General features: G+C 32.9%; 1 protein-coding gene across 3 annotated transcripts in view; it reads right to left on the reverse strand.

Annotated features, from left to right (window-relative positions):
• The window catches only part of SNX14 (sorting nexin 14), a 95,834-nt gene that overhangs the window by 15,718 nt on the left and 56,787 nt on the right, over window positions 1-23,329 (reverse strand). For 2 of the 3 annotated variants that reach the window (XM_012638215.1, XM_012638217.1), the window contains exons 16-23: window positions 22,270-22,296; window positions 20,361-20,493; window positions 15,760-15,961; window positions 13,399-13,482; window positions 11,894-11,994; window positions 9,668-9,779; window positions 2,803-2,843; window positions 2,548-2,667 (exon numbers count right to left, since the gene is read on the reverse strand). In XM_012638215.1, coding sequence (XP_012493669.1) covers window positions 2,548-2,667; window positions 2,803-2,843; window positions 9,668-9,779; window positions 11,894-11,994; window positions 13,399-13,482; window positions 15,760-15,961; window positions 20,361-20,493; window positions 22,270-22,296 — 820 coding nt within the window. The remainder of the gene's footprint in view (window positions 1-2,547; window positions 2,668-2,802; window positions 2,844-9,667; window positions 9,780-11,893; window positions 11,995-13,398; window positions 13,483-15,759; window positions 15,962-20,360; window positions 20,494-22,269; window positions 22,297-23,329) is intronic. The other variant, XM_012638216.1, reaches the window with a different exon arrangement.

Here is a 23,329-nt window from a genome sequence, read left to right on the forward strand (position 1 = left end):
TTTGTAACACGATAGACTCAATTCCTGTTTTGCCTGAAAATGTCTGCAGGGAATAATAAACCATTATTTAAAAAGATAGTAGATCTAGGGGCAAATTATATATATATATATGAAAATAAAACAAAACTTTTTAAAAGGTTTGGATAGATTTAAACAGCAGATTTGACATCACTAAAGAGGTAGAACTGGAAGACAGATCAGAAAAAATAAATATAGACCAGAAAGTAGCAGAAATAAAGAAAATAAGAGGGAAAGATTAAGATATATGGGAAACAATGAGAATTAAATCGGTATTCCAGAAGCAGGTAAGAGGGAGTAGGGAAAAGACAGTATCTAAAGAGATAATAGCCGAGAATTTTTCAAAACTGGAAAGAAAACTGAGGTAAAAGTAATAGCCCCAGTGATCATGCCTCTCTATAGCTATACTCTTGTGTAGATCCCACCCACATCAACTCTGGGTTTGGCTGTATGACTTGCTTTCGCTAATGGGACAAATGTTTGGGACAAATTGCAAAATGTTGAGCAAACAGAGTCCTGGAAAGTTATGTGTTGGGGCCTGCCCTCTTAGAATGCTGCTGTCACATGAGCCCAGGATTGCTTGCTGAAAATACATGGCCCAGCCAACAGGCCACCAACATTCAGAATCATGAGCAAATATAATAGTTGTTTTAAGCCACTAACTTTTGGAGCGAATTGTAACACAATGTACAAGTGATGCAGAAATCAGTATCTAAAAGAAGGGTGCTGCCATAACAGAAACCTAATATACAATGTTAGTAAAACCTGGAAAAATGACAAACAAGTGTTACTGTAAGTTTGAAAAGCAATGAGGTAGCTATTACTGAAAATGGAAAACTTGTATCATATGGATTGTGTTCTTTGACCACAATGATTAAACTAGGATTCAATAACAATCAGAAAAGGATAACCTGAAAATTCAAAAATGTTTGGAAATTAAGAAACATTTATAAATAACACACAGGTCAAAGAAGGAATGATAATGGAAAATTCTGCACTGAATAACAAAAATACTACATGTGGAATTTACAAGCCATATTTAAAAACAGATTTAAAGGGAAATGTACATATTTTAATGCTTATATTAGAAAAGGCTAAAAATTATTAAAGTATTAGCTCTACCTGAAGAAGTTAAAACTGTAACAGAAATATAAGCCCAGAGAAATATAAAGAATAAAAAATTTTTAAAAATAGAGTCTGATAGAAAACATCAACAAAGGCAAAAGATAAAACAGACAAAATCTTGGCAACGTCAATCAAATAAAAAAAAAACCAGAAAAGAAAAACGAGAAGACAAAGAATGTTGGGAATAAAAGGAGACATAACTATAAGATGTCAGAGACAATGAAAAGAGAATATTATTGATAACTTCGCACCAATAAATTTTCAGATTTAGATAAAGTGGAAAATTTATCAAAAAATAGAGCTTATCAAAACTGACTCATAAAGTAATAAATGAATTTTATAATTGTTAAGGAAATTAAATTGGCTGTTAAAAAAATCTCCATACAAACAAAATTCAAGGACTACATGACTTTACCAAGTTCTAGCAAATATTAAAAGAATAACTAATAACTCCAATTATTATATAAATGTCTACCAGAAAATGGAAAAGGCTAATAGAACTTTGATACCAAAACCTAACATGGATAAAATGAGAAAGAAAAATTATAGATTATTTCCACCCATAAATATGAACGTGAATTTCCTTAACCTCATAAAGGATATCTACCAAAAAAGCTATATTATACTACTTAATGGTAAAACAACAAAACAATTTCCTTTGTATAGCAGGTTCTAACCAGGAATGAAACAAAACTGCCATGATTTGCAGTTAATTATGTATATCTAAATAAATTAACAGATATATTACTAAAACTAATACAAGTCTAGCAAGAACGTTGAATAAAAATTAACTGTATTTCTGTTTACCAACAACAAAGTAATAAAATGAAAAAATATTAAAGATACTATTCACAGTAATAACAAAAATGAAGATGGAGGAAGGGGGCCTGTCCTTTGAGCTCCCGTAACTCCTCATGCTGGACACTACACCTTGGCACTAAACAGCTTCTTGAGGACAAGAAATATGTCTTTATATTCCTAGTGCCTGGCACTCAATAATAGGCACACAGTAAAATGTTTGTTTAATGAATGGATTAAATATTTTATAGTCTATTAAAATTAGGTAATACCATCAAATAAACATAAATACACTATAGCAATTAATTCCTTGATTATTAGAAGTTGGTGATTTATAACCTAAGAAAACTACTTTTAAAAATCCCTCAAACACAGAAATGGTAGAAGTTTGTAAATACAATATCTAAAGAAACATTTACCACATTAAAGCAAAGAACCAAGTAATTACACACAATAGCCTCTGTATATTGTACGACTGTTTTCCATATCAAGGAATGTACAGTCCAATCCACTTCATTAACAAAGGATTCATTCTCCTATAATGGAAAAGTCATCTCAAGTAGGGCAACTTTAAAATGAATGGCTCTTTAATGCAATATGCAGTACCTTCTTGTTGTTTTCCGAAGTAGGGCTGAGAATGGTCAATTCTGGTCTACTTGGTTTAGGTTTTGGAGATTCACAAGAATTAATGAAATTCATGATAAAAGGTTCCAAATGCTGACCTTTCTGTGGTGATAGATCATTTTAAGAAAACAAAAAATCAAAATGATTTTAAATATCATACAATCCATCAAAATTCATCAATATTTAAATATGTTTATGACTATCATGTTATAAAATACACATAAATCAGTTATTCACCTCTTTCATTAGTTTTCCAGGAACAGACTTTATAATTTTGCCTGTAATTAAAAAAGTAAAACATTATTTTCTATGAAGGTATGATATACTTCATAACTGCTCATATCAATACTTTGCTAGGTAATTTTAAATACTAAATAGCCAAGTAAAAACTGTACAAAATATTTATGATGGACTATTTCACACTCAACAGAAATTTAGTAAATATGACATTCTGAACTATTTATGGATATGACATTTGGGATTTACTTTAAAATAATCCAGAGAGGTAGGAGGTGGGGAAGAGATGGATCAAGGCAAGTGTTGGTAACATTTGAAGTAGAGTGAGGAGTTTATTTTACAATTTTCTCTACTTTTGTGTTTACTTGAAAATTTCCATAAGAAGTGTTTTCAAAAGATTTTAAACAATGGTAAATATGTACAAGTATGTAAATATAGGCAAAAGCTAGTCATAAAAAAAAAAAGTTTTAAGAATTGCTCCACATTTAAACTATTTGAATAGTTTATATTCTGAATTTTGGATTAAGAATTTCTAGTCTAATCCTATGTTTGCCAAAATTACTTCTTAATTTTATCTCCAGGTTCCCTATAAAATATCAAACACCATGAGACTTCCTCAAGCATTTAGAAATGACTATTAAAAATTAATCAAAATTGACAACTACAAATTAAATTTCTGTCAGGTCAATTTAGAAAAAGGTAGAGTCACGGCAACAGCAGGAGATATTAATAATAAAAAATAAAAATAGAGATTGTTTTGTGACAAACAAAAAATGCAAACTACCCAACCTTCCCACCTGGCTATTTCTGGTTCACGTATCTCTAATAATATCCCCTCTCCCCCTTAGAATGTTCCCGAGCTCCTTAAATTATAGGGTTTCATCTCTATGCTTTTCTCTCTTCCATGTGTTCTTTCTAAGCCAAATTATTTGCTCAATCTGATTTCAAATATTAATAAAACTCAAATCTCTAATCCTTACCTGACTCTTGGCCTCTCCTGCCTAATAAAATTCCTTCAACTGGATTTTATAAATTGAATAAATTCAAAACTGCTCTTAATTTATTCCCCTATCCCAAAAAGTAACAGCATTCATTCAGTTGTTGAAACAGGTAATTTTTCTCCTCCAGTCAAACCTAGTCAATAACTAGGTCTACCCAACTCTATCCCCTTAACATCATATACAACAAATATAAAACATCCTGACATTTTTCTCATGATAAGAGCCACATTTACCAAATATTTTGGCTCAACTAAATGTATTAATTTGGGAGGATACAGACAGAAGCCAAATTACCAACTTGTAATATTTAGTTCATTCATTTAGTTCCACATACATACTTAAGATTACATCATACAAAATATATTTAGAAACATTGCTTTTATCCCATATTATTTTCAATAATTTTATTCAAATTTTTCCAGCTTTTATCAGTTTGGTCTGTTTTGAAGTCTATATAAAAAGAATCATGCTGTATATATTCTTTTGTGTCTTGCTTCTTTCATTCAACATTAAGACACTGTTTGGCAGCAGCTTCATGATACAGGTATTCTTTGCAATAGGTATTCAATGTTACGAATCTATCGCAGTTTATCTGTCCATTCTATTGCTGAGCAACATCTGTGCTGTTTCTAGTTTTGGCTATTAAAAACAATGCTGTAGGCCAAGCACGGTGGCTCATGCCTATAATCCCAGCACTTTGGGAGAATGAGGCAGGGGATTGCTTGAGGTCAGGAGTTTGAGACTAGCCTGAACAACAGTGAGAACCCTGTCTCTACAAAAAAAAAAAAAAAATAGAAAAATTAGCCAGGCACTGTGGTGTGCTCCTGTAGTCCCAGCTACTCCAGCTACTCAGGAGGCTGAGGTAAGAGAATCGCTTGAGCCTAGGAGTTTGAGGTTGCAGTGAGCTATGATGATGCCACTGCACTCTGGCCGAGGCATCAGAGTGAGACTCTGTCTCAAAACAAAACACAAACAAACAAACAAGAAAACAATGCTGCTATGATTAAGGATTAGAGATTTGAGTTTTACTAATATTTGAAATCAGACTGAACAAATAATTTGGCTTAGGAAGAACACACAGAAGAGAGAAAAAGCACAGGAATGAAACCCTATAATTTTAAAAATGGATATAAGATTCTCCAGAGTATATATCTCAGAAAAGGACTGCTGGGTCATTCAGTTTTTATACCAAACTATTTTTCCCAGTAGCTTCCCAATTTATATTCTTATTAACAGTGTATACTCTGGGTATAAAAGCAACATATAAGAGCTCCTGTTGCTCTACATAAGCACTCATACTTGGCACTTGATATTATCAGACTTCTTAAAACTTTGGTCAATATGGTGTTATGTCAATATGATTTTAATTTGCACTTCCTTGATTATTAATGAAATTAGGCACTTTTCCATACATTTATTGGCCATTTGGATTTCCTCTTTTATAAAGTGCTTTGTCTTCTATCCAGTTCTCTATTGTAATTGTCTTCTTACTGAACTTACAATATTTGCAAATATTTTTTCCCATCTTACAGGTTGTCTCTTCACTCTGTTGCTTGTTTTCTTTGTTGTGTAGAAGCTTTTTAGTTTAATATAGCCCCATGTCTATTTTTGTTTTTGTTTCCTGTGCTTTAGCAGTCTCAGCCATAAATCTTTGCCTAGACCACTGTCCTAAAATGTTTCCCCTATGTTTTATTCTAGTAGTTTTATAGTTTTTGGTCTTACATTTAAGTTTTTATCTATTTTGAGTTGATTTTGTATATGGTGATAGAGAGGGTCTAGTTTCATTCTTCTGCCTATCAATATCCAGTTTTCCCAGCCCGGGTTATTGAAGAGGCTGTCCTTTCCCCAATGTATGTTCTTGGTACCTATGTCAAAAATTAGCTGGCTATCAACACATGGATTTATTTCTGCAATCTTCTAAAATCTTCACAGGACTCTAATTTACTTAAACTTGTTATTTTGTTAGAGTTCAAGTGTATACCCAATGTCCCAGCAGCATTTCTTCAAAAGTCAGTTCCTTCCCCATTCTGCAGAGCCATGCTCACAAATCAAGTGTCCACAGATGAATAGACCTATTGTGGGGCTCTCTGTTCTGTTCCATGGGTCTACTGATTAATACAGTGTTTATGTCAAGACATATGATAGAGTTCTCTAACTCCGTACTTCTTCCTTCTGTTAGCTATTTGGTCCTATGCATGTTCATACAAATTACAGATTCAATTTGTCAAGGTACACACACACACAACCTATTTGATCTTGATTAGGACTCTTCTTCCCTGTTTATAGAGGATCAAGTCCAAATTCCTTACCCATGACACATTTGGCCATAACTTATCTTTCCAGCCTCGCTCTCTTACATGTACTCTACCTTCTAGATACTCCAAATGTTCCCAGCTGATTCCCTTTTCCATGCCTCTTGTACATGCCAGTCCCTACAACTGGGATGATCTCCTTATCTATCTATTCCTGCTAATCAAGATCTAGATATATGGGCCAGGCACAGTGGTTCACGCCTGTAATCTTAGCACTCTGGGAGGCCAAGGTGGAAAGACTGCTTGAGGTCAGGAGACCAGCCTCAGCAAGAGCAAGACCCTGTGTCTACTAAAAATAGAAAAAATTAGCCAGACATGGTGGCACACACCTGTAGTGCCAGCTACTCGGGAGGCTGAGGCAGGAGGACCACTTGAGCCCAGGAGTTTGAGGTTGCTGTGAGCTAGACTGACACCACGGCACTCTAACCTGGGCAACAGAGTGAGTCTGTCTCAGAAAAAAAGATCTGGATAGATGATACCTTCCTAAGAAAGCCTTCCTTGATTCTCTAAGCAGAACCAGCTGTTCCTTTCTTTTAGCTGGATCTTCAAAGATGAGTAATTGTAAACATACAGCTATAGTAGAAGAGCATGTAAGGTGAAAGGAAATAGTACCAAAAAAAAGGCACTGGAGCAAAAGGAACATAGGGGTTCAATTTTGCTATAAAGTGTGAAAGGAAGTACTAACAGACAAAACTGTTAAGATATACTGTTATCAAAGCACATAGTGATTTTCAGAGGGTTCCAGATTAAGGAATAGAGACTTCCTATGTTAACAAAGAGAGAGAAACCAAAAGTTTTTAGATATGATCAAAACTATACTTTAGGAAGATTAATCTGGCTGTGTTATATAAGATAAACTGGTTTAGAGTAGGCAGGAGGAAGATGAGAATCCAGGAGACTAGTTAGGAAACTTAGTAGAGTTCAAATAAGAGGCAATGAAAGGCTGGTGGCTCATGCCTGTAATCCCATCCCTGTAATCCCACTTTGGGAAGCTGAGGTGGGAGGATCACTTGAGGCCAGGAGGAGTTCAAGAATAGCCTGGGCGACACAGGAAGATGCCATTTCTATAAAAAATTTGAAAAATTAGCCAGGTGTGGGGTAGTCCCAGCTATCTGGGAGGCTGAGGTGGGAGGATTGCCTGAGTCCAGGCATTTGAGGTTGCAGTGAGCTATGATCATGCCACTGCCCTCCAGCCTGGGTGACAGAGTGGGACCCTGTCTCTTTATTTTATTTACTTTTTTTTTTTCTTTGAGACAGAGTCTCACTGTGTTGCCTGGGTTAGAGTGCCGGGCTAGAGTGCTGTGGCATCATCCTAGCTCACAGCAACCTCAAACTCCTGGGCTCAAGCGATCCTACTGCCTCAGCCTCCTGAGTAGCTGGGACTACAGGCAAGAGCCACCATGCCCGGCTAATTTTTTCTATATATTTTTAGTTGTCCGATTCATTTCTTTCTATTTTTAGTAGAGACGGGGTCTCGCTCTTGCTCAGGCTGGTCTCGAACTCCTGAGCTCAAACAATCCGCCCGCCTCGGCCTCCCAAAGTGCTAGGATTACAGGCGTGAGCTACCGCGCCCGGCCCCTGTCTCTTTAAAAAAAAAAAAAAAAAGGCAATGAAAACCTGAATTAAGGAAATGGTAAAGGGTATGAAAAATATGACGTGAGTTAGTACCAAAGAGGTAAAACTGACAGAATTTGGGAACTAAAAAGATGTGCAGTGAGAGCATGGGAGAGAAAATCCAAGGTAATGTCAAAGTTTCAAGCATAACTGAGATGACTGTACTACTGTTAACAGAATTAGATGTTAGTTCTGAAAAGATAACAGGATATCAAGTGGTGATTGATGTCCAGTTGGTTATTGGAAAAATATAAATAAAGGTCAGACTGCATTTGGAAACATCTGCATATAGGTACAAACTAAAATAACCAAGTTATGCTGAGACTAGGAAGAAGAAAACAGAGGACACAGCTTGGGAAACACTAGGAGTGTACAGAGATAGAGGAGGATCATGCAGGATGGAAATGGAGAAATAGAAAGAGGAGTGAACCAGTTAAGAGAACAGTATTCATTAATGCATGCCAGAGAAGAATTCCTAAAGGAAAGAATGCTGCAGAGGGGGTCAAGTAGAGTAAGTAGTGAGAAAATGTCTCGGCCTTTGGTAACAATAAGATCACTGATTATCAGCAGGTGCGATGGGGATTAAGCAGTAGTTTTTAAGCTAGTGGTCTCCAAAGCAGAATGTGTATACCCCAGGGGGTTTGTGAGATAATTCTTTGGAAAATTTTAGAACCACTATTTATTTAATTGAATCCTTTGTTATATTTCTATTTTTTGATGTATACATACAATGTATATAATATATTAATGGTTAGAGAAGAAAATCTATCTGGATTTTTGTTGACCTTATTGCTATTTAGACAAACCACAACAAATAATTCAACCAAAAGTGATAGCTGGAATTAGATGCTCAAGTATTATAACACAAAAAATATTTTCTGAAACGTTATCTTCAGAAAATACTAATTTCAATCTCAAATAGTAAAAATTACAATAAAATGTCTTCAGTACACCAGTATAGTGCTTTGACCATAAATTTTATTCTGCATAATAAAAATTAATATATTTTAAGACAGAGTATCTTTCTGATGCATCTTCAATTTCCTTTGAAATAACATTAGTGAAAATAAGGCAATCTACTGACTGAAAATGGTTTTACTAATTACAAAGTTACTTTGAAACTAAGGATCAAGATTTTATTTACGTAAATTATTTTTCTAAATTATTAATGAAAAAATCAAAACAAATGAGAAACACTGAGATTCAAAAGCAGAAATGTTTCCACATAGGCTATTCTCATGTATACATTCCATGTCAGAGTTTTATAGCCAACAATTAATTAAACTTTAAATAAAATTCATGTATACATGTACCATGAAATGGAATTTGTTCAGAATGCCATTAAGATTGATTCAAGTTAACTAAAAGCCAGTTTATACGAAGTTTACTATCTGAATTACTACTATAGGCTACCCAAAAAAAATCAGGCTTTAAGAAATATTTATAATGCTTAAAATAACAAAACAAGGAAGGATATGATATAACCCAAAGATGAAGGAAAGAGCAGCTAAGCCTTAAACTAAGCCAAATGTCAACCAATCTGGTCTTTTTGAGATATTTTATGAGAAATTTCAAATACCATAGCTATTCACATATGCTGAAAAGACATGTTCACGCATGCTGAAAATACCATCTCTACTTTCCTTATATTTAAATTTAACAAATAAATCTCAATAAAACGAATAAATAAAATACATTGGCTAATATAATATTTTGTGATAGGACATATGATTAGAAGTAATTGCTTAAATAATCAGAACCCACAAAATGGACAGGTTAAAGTCATCATCTAACAACATGTCTCTAATGCAGAAATAAGGCCCTTGGAGTTCACCACATGGCTATACTATCTAAACTATTTTTCTAAACTAATCTGAAAATGCTCATTCTTTTCTTTTCAGTATTTCCTCTTATACATGATTCTTTAAATTGACTTACCGAGATTTACATCGGGTAATATCTTATCAAGAAATTGTGTTTCCCCACCATTAGGGGAGAGAAAATCAGCCAGAAGTTGACTATTACTCAGTTCTGGATGCTGCAGAAGTTTCTTGAATGAACAAAAAAAGGAAAACAGTTTAGAAATCTATAAGGGTAATCAAAACTGTATTAAAATGATTTTTTAAAAGTTTTAAGTCCCCAAAAGCTATTTTATATTTAGAATAATAACAAAGCAACTGTATTTATAGAGGGAATAGTATAAGACAGTTAGGTAAGACCATCTCAGCCTTTACAATCAGACATATATGAGTTTGAATTCTGGCTCTTCTATATGTTAGCTAGGTGACCGTAGAAAAGATCCTAAATTACCCAAGAGTCAGTTTCCTCATCTGTAAAATGAGGATAACAACACTACCTAGTTTATAGTGTCATTATGCAAAGCATTTAACACAGTTATCTGATACACAGGAAGATTAAACATTACCTAATATTATTTCCCAGTTTCTCAACTATAAAATAAATACTACAGTATCATATAACTTCCTTGATAATTAAAAAAGTTGTCATAAGGATTTTGCAGAAAACTAAATGTAAATTTGTGAAATAACTTGGAAAATCTGTTGTCTATTCTTGCAACACGACTTTGTAACAAGATAAACTGACTTTTAAAAATCAAAATTAAAAATCAAAAATAAAAATAAAAAATCAAAAATCAAAATAAAAGTAACAGTTTTCTAACTATGAAACAGTTACAAAATTTTATGAGCATAAATCTACATAAAAACCAGTACAGCAATCTCTAATGTAAGTCCATATTACCAAAAAATATTTGTTCTAGAATGAGGTACTCTCTAGTTCTTAAAAAAATAATTAGTAAGTTAAAATAATAGGTTAATGGATCAACAAAGAAACAGGTTTACGTTATATCCAACCATCCCTACAACAGTTAATAGTTACTTCATATTTCAATCTTCATACCACCAAAGAGCTATAAAGTAAATATGTGAAATCGAAAGCATTCAACAGTCCAGACAGAAGAAATAAAATGCAAATATGTCTTTATGCTACTGAATATTTTTAATTTAAAAAGTACTCATTTTTGCCTAGGAGGCATCCAAATTTAACTGAATCAACAATAAAAAACTATAAAATTCCATGTTCCAATAAAAGAGACTCTTTTTTAAAGCAATTAAAAGCATCCTTTCTTTGGATGGACACTTGATAAAGAAAGACGGTCATTAATTTTGGAGAGTCAGATATCTCAAGTAAGTAACTTTTATGCTGACTATACTATCTACTGAAATAATATACCAATTACATTTTAACGTAATGTAATGTGCACACACTGAGGAAAATGGAATTCAATTCCAACTAGCAAATGGTAAATAGTTGATCCCTCTCCCAGGAAACTGAAAAAGCACTTAGGAACTGCAAAAGAAAAGGTACTAAGGAATAAAACAGGAGGGAAGATTCCAAAGTTCAGAAAGTGCTAAAGACAAAATCAACAGAAAATAGAACAAACAACAACAAAAACTACCCTTTATTCTCAGAATGTATTTATTTCATCTTTTACACTAAAAGTTTTTCTTTTTTTTTTACCTTTCCATACCAAGAAGTTTTAATTAGCTTAAAACTAATTTAAAAAGACTTTTTTCCCAAGAAAATATCTGGTATTTCATTGGTTACCAATTTAAAAGAAAGAAAGAAAGTATACTGTTGACAAAAATTCATTTTAAAATCCGCATGGAAAAAAATGTTATAAATAAAAAAGTTTTAAAAATCTTTGGCCGGGCGCGGTGGCTCACACCTGTAATCCTAGCACTCTGGGAGGCCGAGGCGGGTGGATCATTTGAGCTCAGGAATTCGAGACCAGCCTGAGCAAGAGCGAGACCCCGTCTCTACCAAAAATAGAAAGAAATTAATTGGAGAGCTAAAAATATATAGAAAAAATTAGCCAGGCATGGTGGCACGTGCCTGTAGTCCCACCTACTTGGGAGGCTGAGGCAGTAGGATCGCTTGAGCCCAGGAGTTTGAGGTTGCTGTGAGCTAGGCTGACGCCACAGCACTCTAGCCCTGGCAACAGAGTGAGACTCTGTCTCAAAAAAAAAAAAAATCTACATGGACAGGTATTTATAAAGCAAAGCACATATATACAAGAGAAAAAGAGACAGAGAATACAACAATTAGCAATGTTTTAAATTAGTAACATAGTTGGTGCTATACCTGTAGATATTCCTGAAACTCTTCTCTCTTTGACTTTAAGAATTCGTAATTTTTGGGACCAATGATCCTCTTAGAAGGAAGCTGGGCATCAGGAAATGTGCCTGAAATAAGTACATATTACAAGTTATTAGTATATTTATTCTTTTACTATTTTGAAAACCTAAGGCAAACTCAGATTCACAACACTGCCTTGCAGAGATGTGACATTATTCTGTAAATAATCTTCACAAAATCAGTTTCAATTCAGAAGTCCAAAGAACTTGAGTCTCCTAACATCCAAAATATTACTCTCTCTCAACAACAGCTCTTCATTGACACAGATTTGTTAGCCTTCTATCCTAGTAAAATAACTTCAAAAAATGATCATGATATTATTTTGAAATTGGTGGGATTCTATAAGACAAACTCTTACAAAAGAAATATCTACTCTTTCATGGGGAAAAAGGTAGCATTTTGTCAATGCTACATAGGCTTAAAAATCAAATGTAAAAACCACAAATCGTGCTTTCTCAGACAGGGCTGACTTTGAAAATTTAGCATCAAAAAGGAACAATAATGTTGGGAACTCAACCAACTTTGGTTGATCCAGAATTTTAAAGTACAGAGATAAATGATCTTCTCTCAGCCTTAAAAAAAGCAAAGGTTTCAGAGAAAAAACAAGACAAGGATAGCACTGCACCATATCGGCAGAGAGAAAGAGAAAACCACTTGACGTACAAACTCAAAATCTAGGCAAAAACTATAGAGTGGTATCCTGCATTCTTTATCTTCCTGTAATAATCACCTTATCACAGGCTTTGCTTTCATAGCAGGGTAAAGAAGGTTCCTTGCCCTTCTCAATTCAGAACCAACCTGAATTTGAATCATGGAACACTCCACAGAGTTTTTCCAAAATAAAAAGATTCAGAACACACAAATAAAACTCACCAAGCTACATACAAAATGGCTGGAAATACTTCATAACTATATCCCTGATATTAATTAAATAAACTGATGAAAGAGTGAGAAGAAGAACTAAAAAGGAAGAGTGCTCTTCTTTTCCAATTGATTTCTCCTCAAAAGAAACATTCAACCACAAGTTTTGTTTTCACATCTAAATCTAATAGCTAAATCAGGACATTTGCCACAATGCATAGCAAACTTGTTTACTAAAAAAGATAGTGGTAAGCAACTCTGAAATGCCTGGTTTAAATTCTCTGCCATGTCAAGACAAAAATTAAATTGGATAGAGAACTTTTTCTAAAATATAGTTAAAGAATAGCTATCTTTTAAATTTAAATTTTATTATCAAAAAAGCTGTAAATGTGTATTGCAAAAACTTAAAAAATATAGATAAGCAAAAATAAGAAGATAAAAACAGTACACTCCTGTTACCAATAAAAGTGTACACAAGTGTCACTATTATATTTCTTTGGTATAATTACTTTAAAAAATTAATCTGGTACAACAGCTTTAAAGAACGTTAATGCTGAAATGTAATGTTTTATCCAAAAAGAACAACATACCATGAAATTCTGTTAGTTTTGATTCAAGTACATAGAATTCAAGGTATCTTCTATAGACAGACCAATGTTCAGGCTCATGCCCAACTGTAAATTGAATGAATATACACTGAGTAACAGTTTTACAACCCACTACACTAAAAGGATACAGTATTTAAAAAATTAAGAATACAAAGCTGGAAATTATTCCACAGTCTTAGTGATTTACTTTTTTTGGTATCACATTATTAACATTTTATCCCATATTTTAATTAATTACCTAGAAGAGACTGATAAATTTCATCTATTTATGAAGTTATCTCAAGAAAATATATTTTTTATACAACAGAATCATAGGTCTGGCAGAAACTTTAAAAAATTATATCATTATGGTTATTTTTAAAATGTCACTGAAATGATATATTTCATAAAAATTTGTGGTTGATTTTGGATCTCTCATATATTTACCATACTGTCCTGATCTAATATAGTATAGAGCAGTCCTATCCAATAGAAACTTTTTGTGATTATGAAAATGTTCTATGGATCTGACTTAACATAGTAACCACCAGCCACACATTGCCATTGAACACATGAAATGTGGCTAGTGCAATCAAGGAATTGAAGTTGTAATATAATTTAATTTAATTTTATTCACCACATGTGGCTAGTAGCTACCAAATTGGACAGCATAACCTAATGGTTCAAAGAATAAGTCTGGAGTCAGACTGCCTATTCCAATCCCAGTGCCCCCCATTTACTAACCATGTGGCCTTGAACAAACAAATTCACTATACCTTAGTTTGCTCAGATGTAGAATAATCATGCCTATCACATATAATAATCCACATAAAACACTTCTATACAGTGTATAGTAGAGCAGGCACCCCCAAAATGTTAACTGCTATCGGTAGCATTTCATATCATTGTGGTGTGGATTTGAGAATGCACTGGATGAAGTCAAGCAACACCATAACCACCCCAAAACAACACTTCTTTCCATTCAGAAAAAAACCTGATATAGTCACAACTTATAAAGCAAACCCTAGTTTTCTTATTCCACATTGGTCTTAAAAGCTCTATACTATATTTAGGTTTGGTTTTTAAAATCCTGAAATTGCTATTTTGCTAACCTATAAAATCAATATAGTAGATGATATACTTTTTTCTCCCTCGTAGGCCATAGTTTCCTACGAGCATATTACTTTGACAGTGTAAGTCTGCAACACTGCTGACAAAAATTATCTTTAAAATACAAGTTTTAAGATTGTTTGGTTTTAATTTAATGTTTAAATTACTAAGCCATAAATTACTATAACTTATGTTTAAATTGTTAACCTCTTAAAATAAAGCATAAAATTTAAAGATGGTTGTCCCAAAGGCAAAAACAAAAGTATATTCCCAAACAAAACTAAGTTGGAAACTGAAATCAGACTATAATATTGACAATGGTTTGGCTGTACACCTAGTAGAATGTGGAGAGAACAGCAACTAGCAAATAGCAAAATTAAGTAGCACTGCCTACAACCTGCATAGAGCAAGACCCTGCCTGGTAATTAGTTACAACAGGAAAAACCACAGCTAACTATCTTGGGCACACTTCTGTCCCCATTCTATGTTTTATGTTCTTGAAATAGGATCAGCGTCTGAAAAAAATCAGAAAACCTAATACTTTTTGAAAAATAAGAAAAACGATTAGATCTCACACTGCCACTTAGTTACTCCTCTCAGAACCATTTCCTAACATTGCCAGGTTTTTTTCCTCTTTCCTCACAGATAGTTACCTCTTCCTAAGCTCAACTTAATTCTTCTGCTCATCATTCCCAAAATGTGTACACAACTTTGTGCCTTTCCCACTAACTACCCCACCTCTTGGACAAAGCCTACAGTGGTGACTGTTTATCCCACTACAGATGCTGTTTAACCCTTGTCTCCATTATAGTCCACATGTGAAACAACTGAAAGAAAAAATACAGCAAAACATGAAGAAAACTTGTAGAGTTGAGTCTGACCATATTTTCGTAGATTCTAATTAGCCCACAACAAGGAGGGAGGGGATATGCTATCTTAATTAAATTGGTATAATTACCTGATATTGTCTTATCTGCATTAACGATAGTCAATTAAGTATACTGGTTAATGATGATAGCAACAAACCCATTTAAAAAACATTATATAAAATGCCTTGCTAGACTATCAGGTGTCTAGCAGGCACCTACTCAACAAGTATTGATTGAACGAATTAATTAGTTAACTGTTAACAGAGATAACCTAGGAAATCCTAAGTTTTCATTAATTTTCTGTTCTGGACATTTATCTTTTGGATATATAGTTATATTTGTTAGCGGGCATCTTTTAAGAAAGGTACTCAATAAACCTTCCTACCTGCTCTTCTATCATTTCTTTCAACATCAATACAAAACACAGGAATTCTCTCCTTTTTCTCTTTCCTTTCAGAGGAAGGATCCTCAAAAAAATCCACATATGGAATGCTAATTTTCCACGCAGCCAGGTTTCGGGGAGTATTAGGGGTGCTCACAGCCTCCACTGGAGAATCATCTTCCATTACAACAATACCTTCTTCAATCTGGAAAAAGATTACCAGGATGAATTTAATATTTCCAGTACCTTTAAGACTACAGCATATGAAATACAACAATTACTATAAAGTAATAAGCCCATATCAATTTGATAATTTTTAAGAAATTTTTAGAAATTAGATAATGAATTTTCTACTGAAAAAGTAAAGATAAAAAGTTAAAAACTAACAAGTTACTACATCAAATCCAAGTTTTGTTATATCACCTATACATGACAATAAAAAATAGAGAACAGACACTTCAAGACTATGAAAAAAATATTAAAAATACACAAATATAGAAAAATGTTCAACCTTGGTGAAAAGAAATAAAAATTAATGTACTTCTGTCCGTTGTCTTTCATTTAAAAAAAAAGAAAAAATTAATGTACTTTTTTCATTTAGAAATATAAAATTTTATAAATGATAACAGCCATTGATGGAGACTGCACAGATAAACTACATCTGTGATATACTGCTGGTTACTAGGTATACTGGCACAACCCTTCTGGAAAGAGTTTTGGCAATATGTACCTATAAAGAGCCATAAAATAGTTTCCAACAAGTAATTCCATTTCTGAGAGTTTATTATAATAAAAATATTTACTCCAAAAATTTTTTGCAAACTCTGAAAAAGGCACAAGTATAAATATAGTCACTGTAGCATTAAGTAATATAAAATTGGAAAAAAGGTCTGAAAGGAACCCACCTCTATAGAATTGTTTTTTATTTCCTCATTTCTGAAGTTTTAACAATATAAATGCTTGAAACAGTAAATATTTTTAATAACAATGTTTTAAAAAACTGTATGCTCTATAAATATATACACTACACAGGAAAAAAAAAACTGATTCTTTACAGCGGAAGAGACTCTTTGAACCTGGCATATTATAAACATCTAGTCACCTAGACATCTCTTATTCATGTTAAAGGAGGCAAAATATTACAGATAAAACATATTCATCTTTAACCACACTTTTTTAAAGTCAATGAGTCAATTTGCAGCATTTAAGAGAATTCTCAGTAGCCTAGTCAGAGCAAACCAGTAGTGGGGAGTAATTTATTTCCAGAATTCTAACACTCTACCTTCACTCTCAGTTCTTTCTTCCCTTACCTCATACACACCTCTCTTCTAAGAAAACTCCTTTTCTCCTCCATGAAGCCCCTTTACTTTTTCCTATTCTTGTCCTAAATAGTTTTCCATAATCCCTAATAAGACTGTTAATGATCTTAAGAGGACTTCTTAATGCTCTGTTGAAAACAACTTCAAGGCCATAAAAAGTAAAACTATAAAAGCAGATGATAGACACCGAGTTTTGCCTTTTAAGGGACAAGGTTATCTCTTTATAAACTTGGAAGAAAACAGAAATATGTGAGGGAAATGTCCACCCCACTGCTTAGAACCTGAGGTTCAAGGTAGCATTTTCCATGGTTATTACAACTACATTTTTGTTAATGGATTTGGCTTCTGAGGAAAGGGCAAAGTGGATCACAAAATGATAGAGCATTTGTTTAATAAACTGACTAAAAGCCAAAAACTAAGATATTCTTAAATAAAAAGAAGTCCCTCCAAATCAGTCTAGGAAACAAAATGCGAGATCAAAATTCTTAGCAACATAAAAATATCAATGAACAACAAAGGACAACGTTTTGAAATTTACTACTGTTACCACTGAAATGGAGTTTATCTCAATAAAGTCTAATGTAAAATCTCTAGGGTAATATTTCTCTTAAGCATTTTCAAAGCTTCCTTTAATATTATTTGAAAATAAGTAAATACTATAATCAAAATGTTAATAAAGCAAAATGAAGTACTTTTTTGTTTTCAAACATGCTGTCTCTACCAAGAGGGTGGGAATTAAGGATGGCAGAGCTAAAAGACAAGATGTCCCCCTACTTCCTTAAGAAATGTTAATGTTTTTTATTATCTTTTCCTATATGGAGATAACTGCCAACTTACCAATAAGCATATTATGTTCTAGAAGTTTATTTGTAAATCAGTTCTGAACTTGGATAGAAATGCATTTTCGGACAGACCAACCCAATCTTAGATACTAGGCTTTGATTCTTAGGCCAGCATACATATGCTTATTTAATCCAAACTTGCAATCATATAGGTACAAGAATCGATGGTATTATAATATTGTGTAGTGTTTACAGTACTTACTATGTGCAAGGCACTATTCTCAGTACTTCATATATATTGTTTAATCCTCCTCACAACATCCCTATATAAGATAGATACTATCATCTCCATTTCACAGGTGAGAAAACCAAACCACAATAAAATAAAGCTACTTGCTCAATATCACACAGCAAATAGGCATTGCTGACAAATGATCACGACAACGTTTCTAAACAATAATGTCTCCCAGGTCCCAATTTAAGATTGCAAACCACTTTATCCCTGGCAGTGAGACTGACTGTCAACTTCTCTTTCCCCTAAACTTCCTACACACACAAATTTCACTATTTTATTTCTTTGTACCTTTACACATGCTGCCCTGCTTGATTGAAATGCCTTTCCTTCCTCATTTACCTAGAAAATTCATATGTATGTTTTAAAATTCAGCTGCTCCCCATAAACCCTTACCTGAGTTCCAAGTAGAACTGAACATTTCTTCTTTTTGTGTACCTGTTATATGTTATAGCATATACCATCATGTATTTGCAATTATATGTTTATGATAGTCTTCCCTATGAGACAGTGAGTCACATAAAGGCAGATATTGTCTCATTTGTATTTTTCATTTGTTCAACAAATCTTATTGAATCTTATCTTGGATCCTCATTTTGCCTTTTAATAACTATGGGCACTGGGGATAAAAAGATGATTAAGACATAGACCTTGACCTTAAGAAATTCACTAACCTGGGTATAAAAGGGATAAATATTAATAGTACTGATTGGATTGACAGTGACCAAGTAGAAGGAGAGGCGGGGAGAAAAGTGTAAATAAACCCCTTTCTTCCTTTTGACTTCTGTCCCATTGCACTGATGAATTATTAAGGAGGTTCACTGATTCTTTTTTTTTTTTTTGAGACAGAGTCTCACTCTGTTGCCTGGGCTAGAGTGCCATGGCGTCAGCCTAGCTCACTGCAACCTCAAACTCCTGGGCTCAAGCGATCCTCCTGCCTCAGCCTCCCGAGTAGCTGGGACTACAGGCACGCGCCACCATGCCCAGCTAATTTTTTCTATTTTTAGTTGTCTGGCTAATTTCTTTCTATTTTTAGTAGAGACGGGGTCTCGCTCTTGCTCAGGCTGGTCTCGAACTCCTGAGCTCAAGCAATCCTCCCGCCTCGACTTCCCAGAGTGCTAGAATTATGGGCGTGAACCACCACGCCTGGCCCACTGATTCTTCATAATAATTTAAATGGAAGAAAATCTATTTAAGCTCTTTTTTGATAATCAAAATACAGCATTTTTTTTCTTTTTATGCCCTTATTTTTCCTTAAAAGTCTGGGTAGAAAAAAGACAGATTCTAGAGATTTTAATAATATTTTGTCAACATTTTTATATTTGTCTTTAGAAACATTTCTTCTATCACACTTGTGTCTACAATTGTGGATTTTTATAAAACACTAATTGTGTGCTTGTTTAGATAGTGTAACGTAGTTTAAATACCCTTTTTACTACTTACTACTTAGTGTTTTTTCAGTTTTAAAATAAGTTTGATTTGTTTCTCGGACATATGTAAAATACATGTCACTATCAGTTGGTATATTTGAAACTTGATCAGTATACTATTATTTCTGTAATTGTATTACATCAGTAGATAAACTTTGCTTGTAGGAATAACGGCTATACATTGCTATACATTAAGTAAAGCATTGAAAATAAACTTGCTCAGATTTTAAAATAATCATTTTTATTTGGGTATCTGTTTTAAGAGCAGTATTTCATTGTGAACATGAGTTTTAAATTGGTAAGTGAAATGTGCATATAATATCAACTGGAGACTTTGTTAAAATGCAAATTGATTCAGTAAGTCTAGGATGGGGCCTGAGATTCTATAGTAATACAAGCTCCCAGGTAATGCCAATGCTGTTGGTCCACAGCAAAGGGTTAGGGCATCTATTAACAACTCTGTATACCTGAAGTATAGTGTAGGAAAGGGATAACATCAGAATACGAAGCCTAATCAAAAGAAGGTAAAATAGTTTGACTACTAGAAGTATCTCAGCTTTACAGGAAACCACTCTGCCTTATTAAGCAATAATGTGGTACTCAGGAATTTTAAGAATCAGATTAGCACCATGACACTATAACTACTAATGAAAGAATGAGAAAGATAAAGTCCAAAGAAACAGATAAAGAATGGAAAAATAACAAGTGAGCATATCTAACTTTTTATGCTATAGTAAATCTGAAGTTACATGTAAATCAAATTGAAGAAATTTTTACTTACAAAATCATCTTCACCTTCAGCTAAACCATAATTAGGCAACATAGCTCCCTCCATTGTGGTACTCTTAAACACTCCTTTAATTTTGCTCCCTATTCTGCTGATTCCAAATGATTCTCCTCTTTTCTGTGTGCTCCTATATATTAAACAAAAATGTATCAAGTACATAGCAAATTACCACAACAGTCTAGTTTACTATAAACAATCATAAAGAAAAAGAAAAATAGTTTTGAAAATGATAAACTAACAGTATAGCTAACATAACTTTAGGAGTTTTCAGGCAAAGATTAAGTACCAACATCTCAGAAGCCAAAAAAGACATTTAAAGTTTAAATGTGGGGGATGAATAAATGAAACAATATGCATTAATAAATATTTGAAATTTACCTACTACAAACTTTGAAACATTAACTGAACTAAAATTTTTAAAAGATGAAATCACCCTAGTAGTATAAAGTTTATATCGTCATACATACTTTGAAATAACATACAAAAATGTATAAGATCTGTTTAAAACAGAATATCCATTTAGAAAAACTGTACTGATAAAATAAAACAAAAAATATATATAAAACTCTGACCTTCTCAGTACTTCATTTTCAGATGGAAACAAAAAAATTTTTGTCTTTTGTAACTTACAAATGTTTAAGAAAAATTCAATATTATAATTATATAAATACTCAAAAGAGGAATAAGGTATAAAATGTATCTTATTTAACTTCAAAGTAATAAAAAGAAAAGATAAAATGCCAAAGGGAAGAGTTGGCAATGAATATAAGGATAAAAGCAAATGTTGCCCAAGGAAGCAGCTTGCTCTGCCATAAATATTAAATGTTAGCTTTGCAATTTTTTTCAAAAGTGAATTTCTAAAAGCCGAAACAGCTGAAAAACAAAATTAAAAAGTTAAAAATAGCGAAAATTTCCTTCATTAGAGGCTACTGCTCAATGTTTCAGCAAATAAAACTGTAACTTTTATCCAATTTAAAACTCATGTTCACAATGAAATACTGCTCTTAAAACAGATACCCAAATAAAAATGATTATTTTAAAATCTGAGCAAGTTTATTTTCAATGCTTTACTTAATGTATAGCAATGTATAGCCGTTATTCCTACAAGCAAAATTTAAGTTATCTACCGATGTAATACAATTACAGAAATAACAGTACACTGATCAAGTTTCAAATATACCAACTGATAGTGACGTGTATTTTACGTATGTCCGAGAAACAAATCAAACTTATTTTAAAACTGAAAAAACACTAAGTAGTAAAAAGGGTATTTAAACTACGTTACACTATCTAAACAAGCACACAATTAGTGTTTTATAAAAAATCCACAATTGTAGACACAGATCTGATAGAAGAAATGTTTCTAAAGACAAATATAAAAATGTTGACGAAATATTATTAAAATCTCTAGAATCTAGAGAGATTATTATAGTCTCTAGCACCTAGAGATTATAAAACAATTAGGATTTTTGAAATATAACATTTAAAAGGTATCTCACTTGTGATTATGCCCTGAAATACAGAGACATCATTATACTTCTTACTTAAGGAAAAAAAAGCTCTTTAAACATAAAAAATTCTAAACATAATTTAGCAAAATCAGAATCAACAGAAATTAGTCAACAGCCTTGAGAAGTAAAATACCAACAAAATACATAATGAAAACATCTTAAAAATATCAGAATATTCTTATTTTATGATGGAAATCATGCTATTTCAAAAAGGAGATATCTAGAATCAAAGGAGAAATTGACTTTAAAAAATTATCCTAAATAACTGATATAAAGGCAGTAAAATCACAGTATTTTATTCTTTGCCTTTTTAGCTGTAATTAAGTTATTTGGAATGTACTTTCTGGATTTAAACAGATAATACTGAAAAGAATCACATGCTTAAGACTTACCGAAAATCATCCAAACTTAGGCTACCTCTGCAATAACAGATATGTGAAATTATGTAAGGAGAAGAAAGAGAGAAAGCCCAGATATTAAACAAATTTCACTTTAGAACACAAAATAAATTTAAAAGCTTTAAAAGTTACACAGGATAGCATTCACCTTTGCAAAGAGAAGAAATCTTTAAGAATAACGTGATAAAGGTAAGAGAAACACAAGCACATGGGATTAGAGGGCATTAAGTCTACATTATTACAAAAAAGTTGTTAAAAATTCAAAAAATCAGGAAATAATTCTGTCTTTTTTAGTCCTCAGGCATACCATTTGTTTGACACAGTGGAAAGTATGCAGAGACTAAGCCACCAAAAACTTGGCACAAAAACAAACCCATATTTTCCAACATGAATTCATGTCCTTATTAGATACAATCATTCATGCTTCACATGTCTTCTGTTTTTTGGAGTTTTTTTTTTTTTTTTTTCCAGGAGGTATAGTCTCACTCTGCTGCCCAGGCTAGAGTGCCATGGTGTCAGCCTCGCTCACAGAAATCTCAAACTCCTGGCCTCAAGCAATCCTCCTGCCCCCACCTCCCAAAGTGCTAGGATTATAGGGGTGAGCCACCGTGCCCGACCTATGCTTCACATGTTTTTAACTTATTTTAAAAAGTATGTTTTAAGCTAAGAAGCCAAGTTAACAAAAGATCCCTAAATATTAAAAAACAAAAGTTATGTATTAGGTACATAATGAAACAGAGAACAAGATAATATACATTAAAATTTTATTTTTAAAATACAAAGTAGACATAACACATATGAATAAATATTTTATATATTTTAAGTCACTTAACACCAAATTAGCAAAGGTACTCTAAACTTCCAGTGAAAGAATGTTAAGAAATTCTTTTACTTATTCTATATAGGTAAATGAATCATCTAGTATCACAGAAGCAAAGTCCTTAAAAGATTGTTAGTTAATGCTAAAATCAGATCAACATAAAGAAAAACACACTTTAGAAAATCATAATCAGTACCCAGAATGAAAAGAACCCATATTTCCTTCTTGTCTTTC

Source organism: Propithecus coquereli, unplaced genomic scaffold, assembly GCF_000956105.1.
Source record: "Propithecus coquereli isolate 6110/MARCELLA unplaced genomic scaffold, Pcoq_1.0 Scaffold127, whole genome shotgun sequence".
Taxonomy (NCBI): domain Eukaryota; kingdom Metazoa; phylum Chordata; class Mammalia; order Primates; family Indriidae; genus Propithecus; species Propithecus coquereli.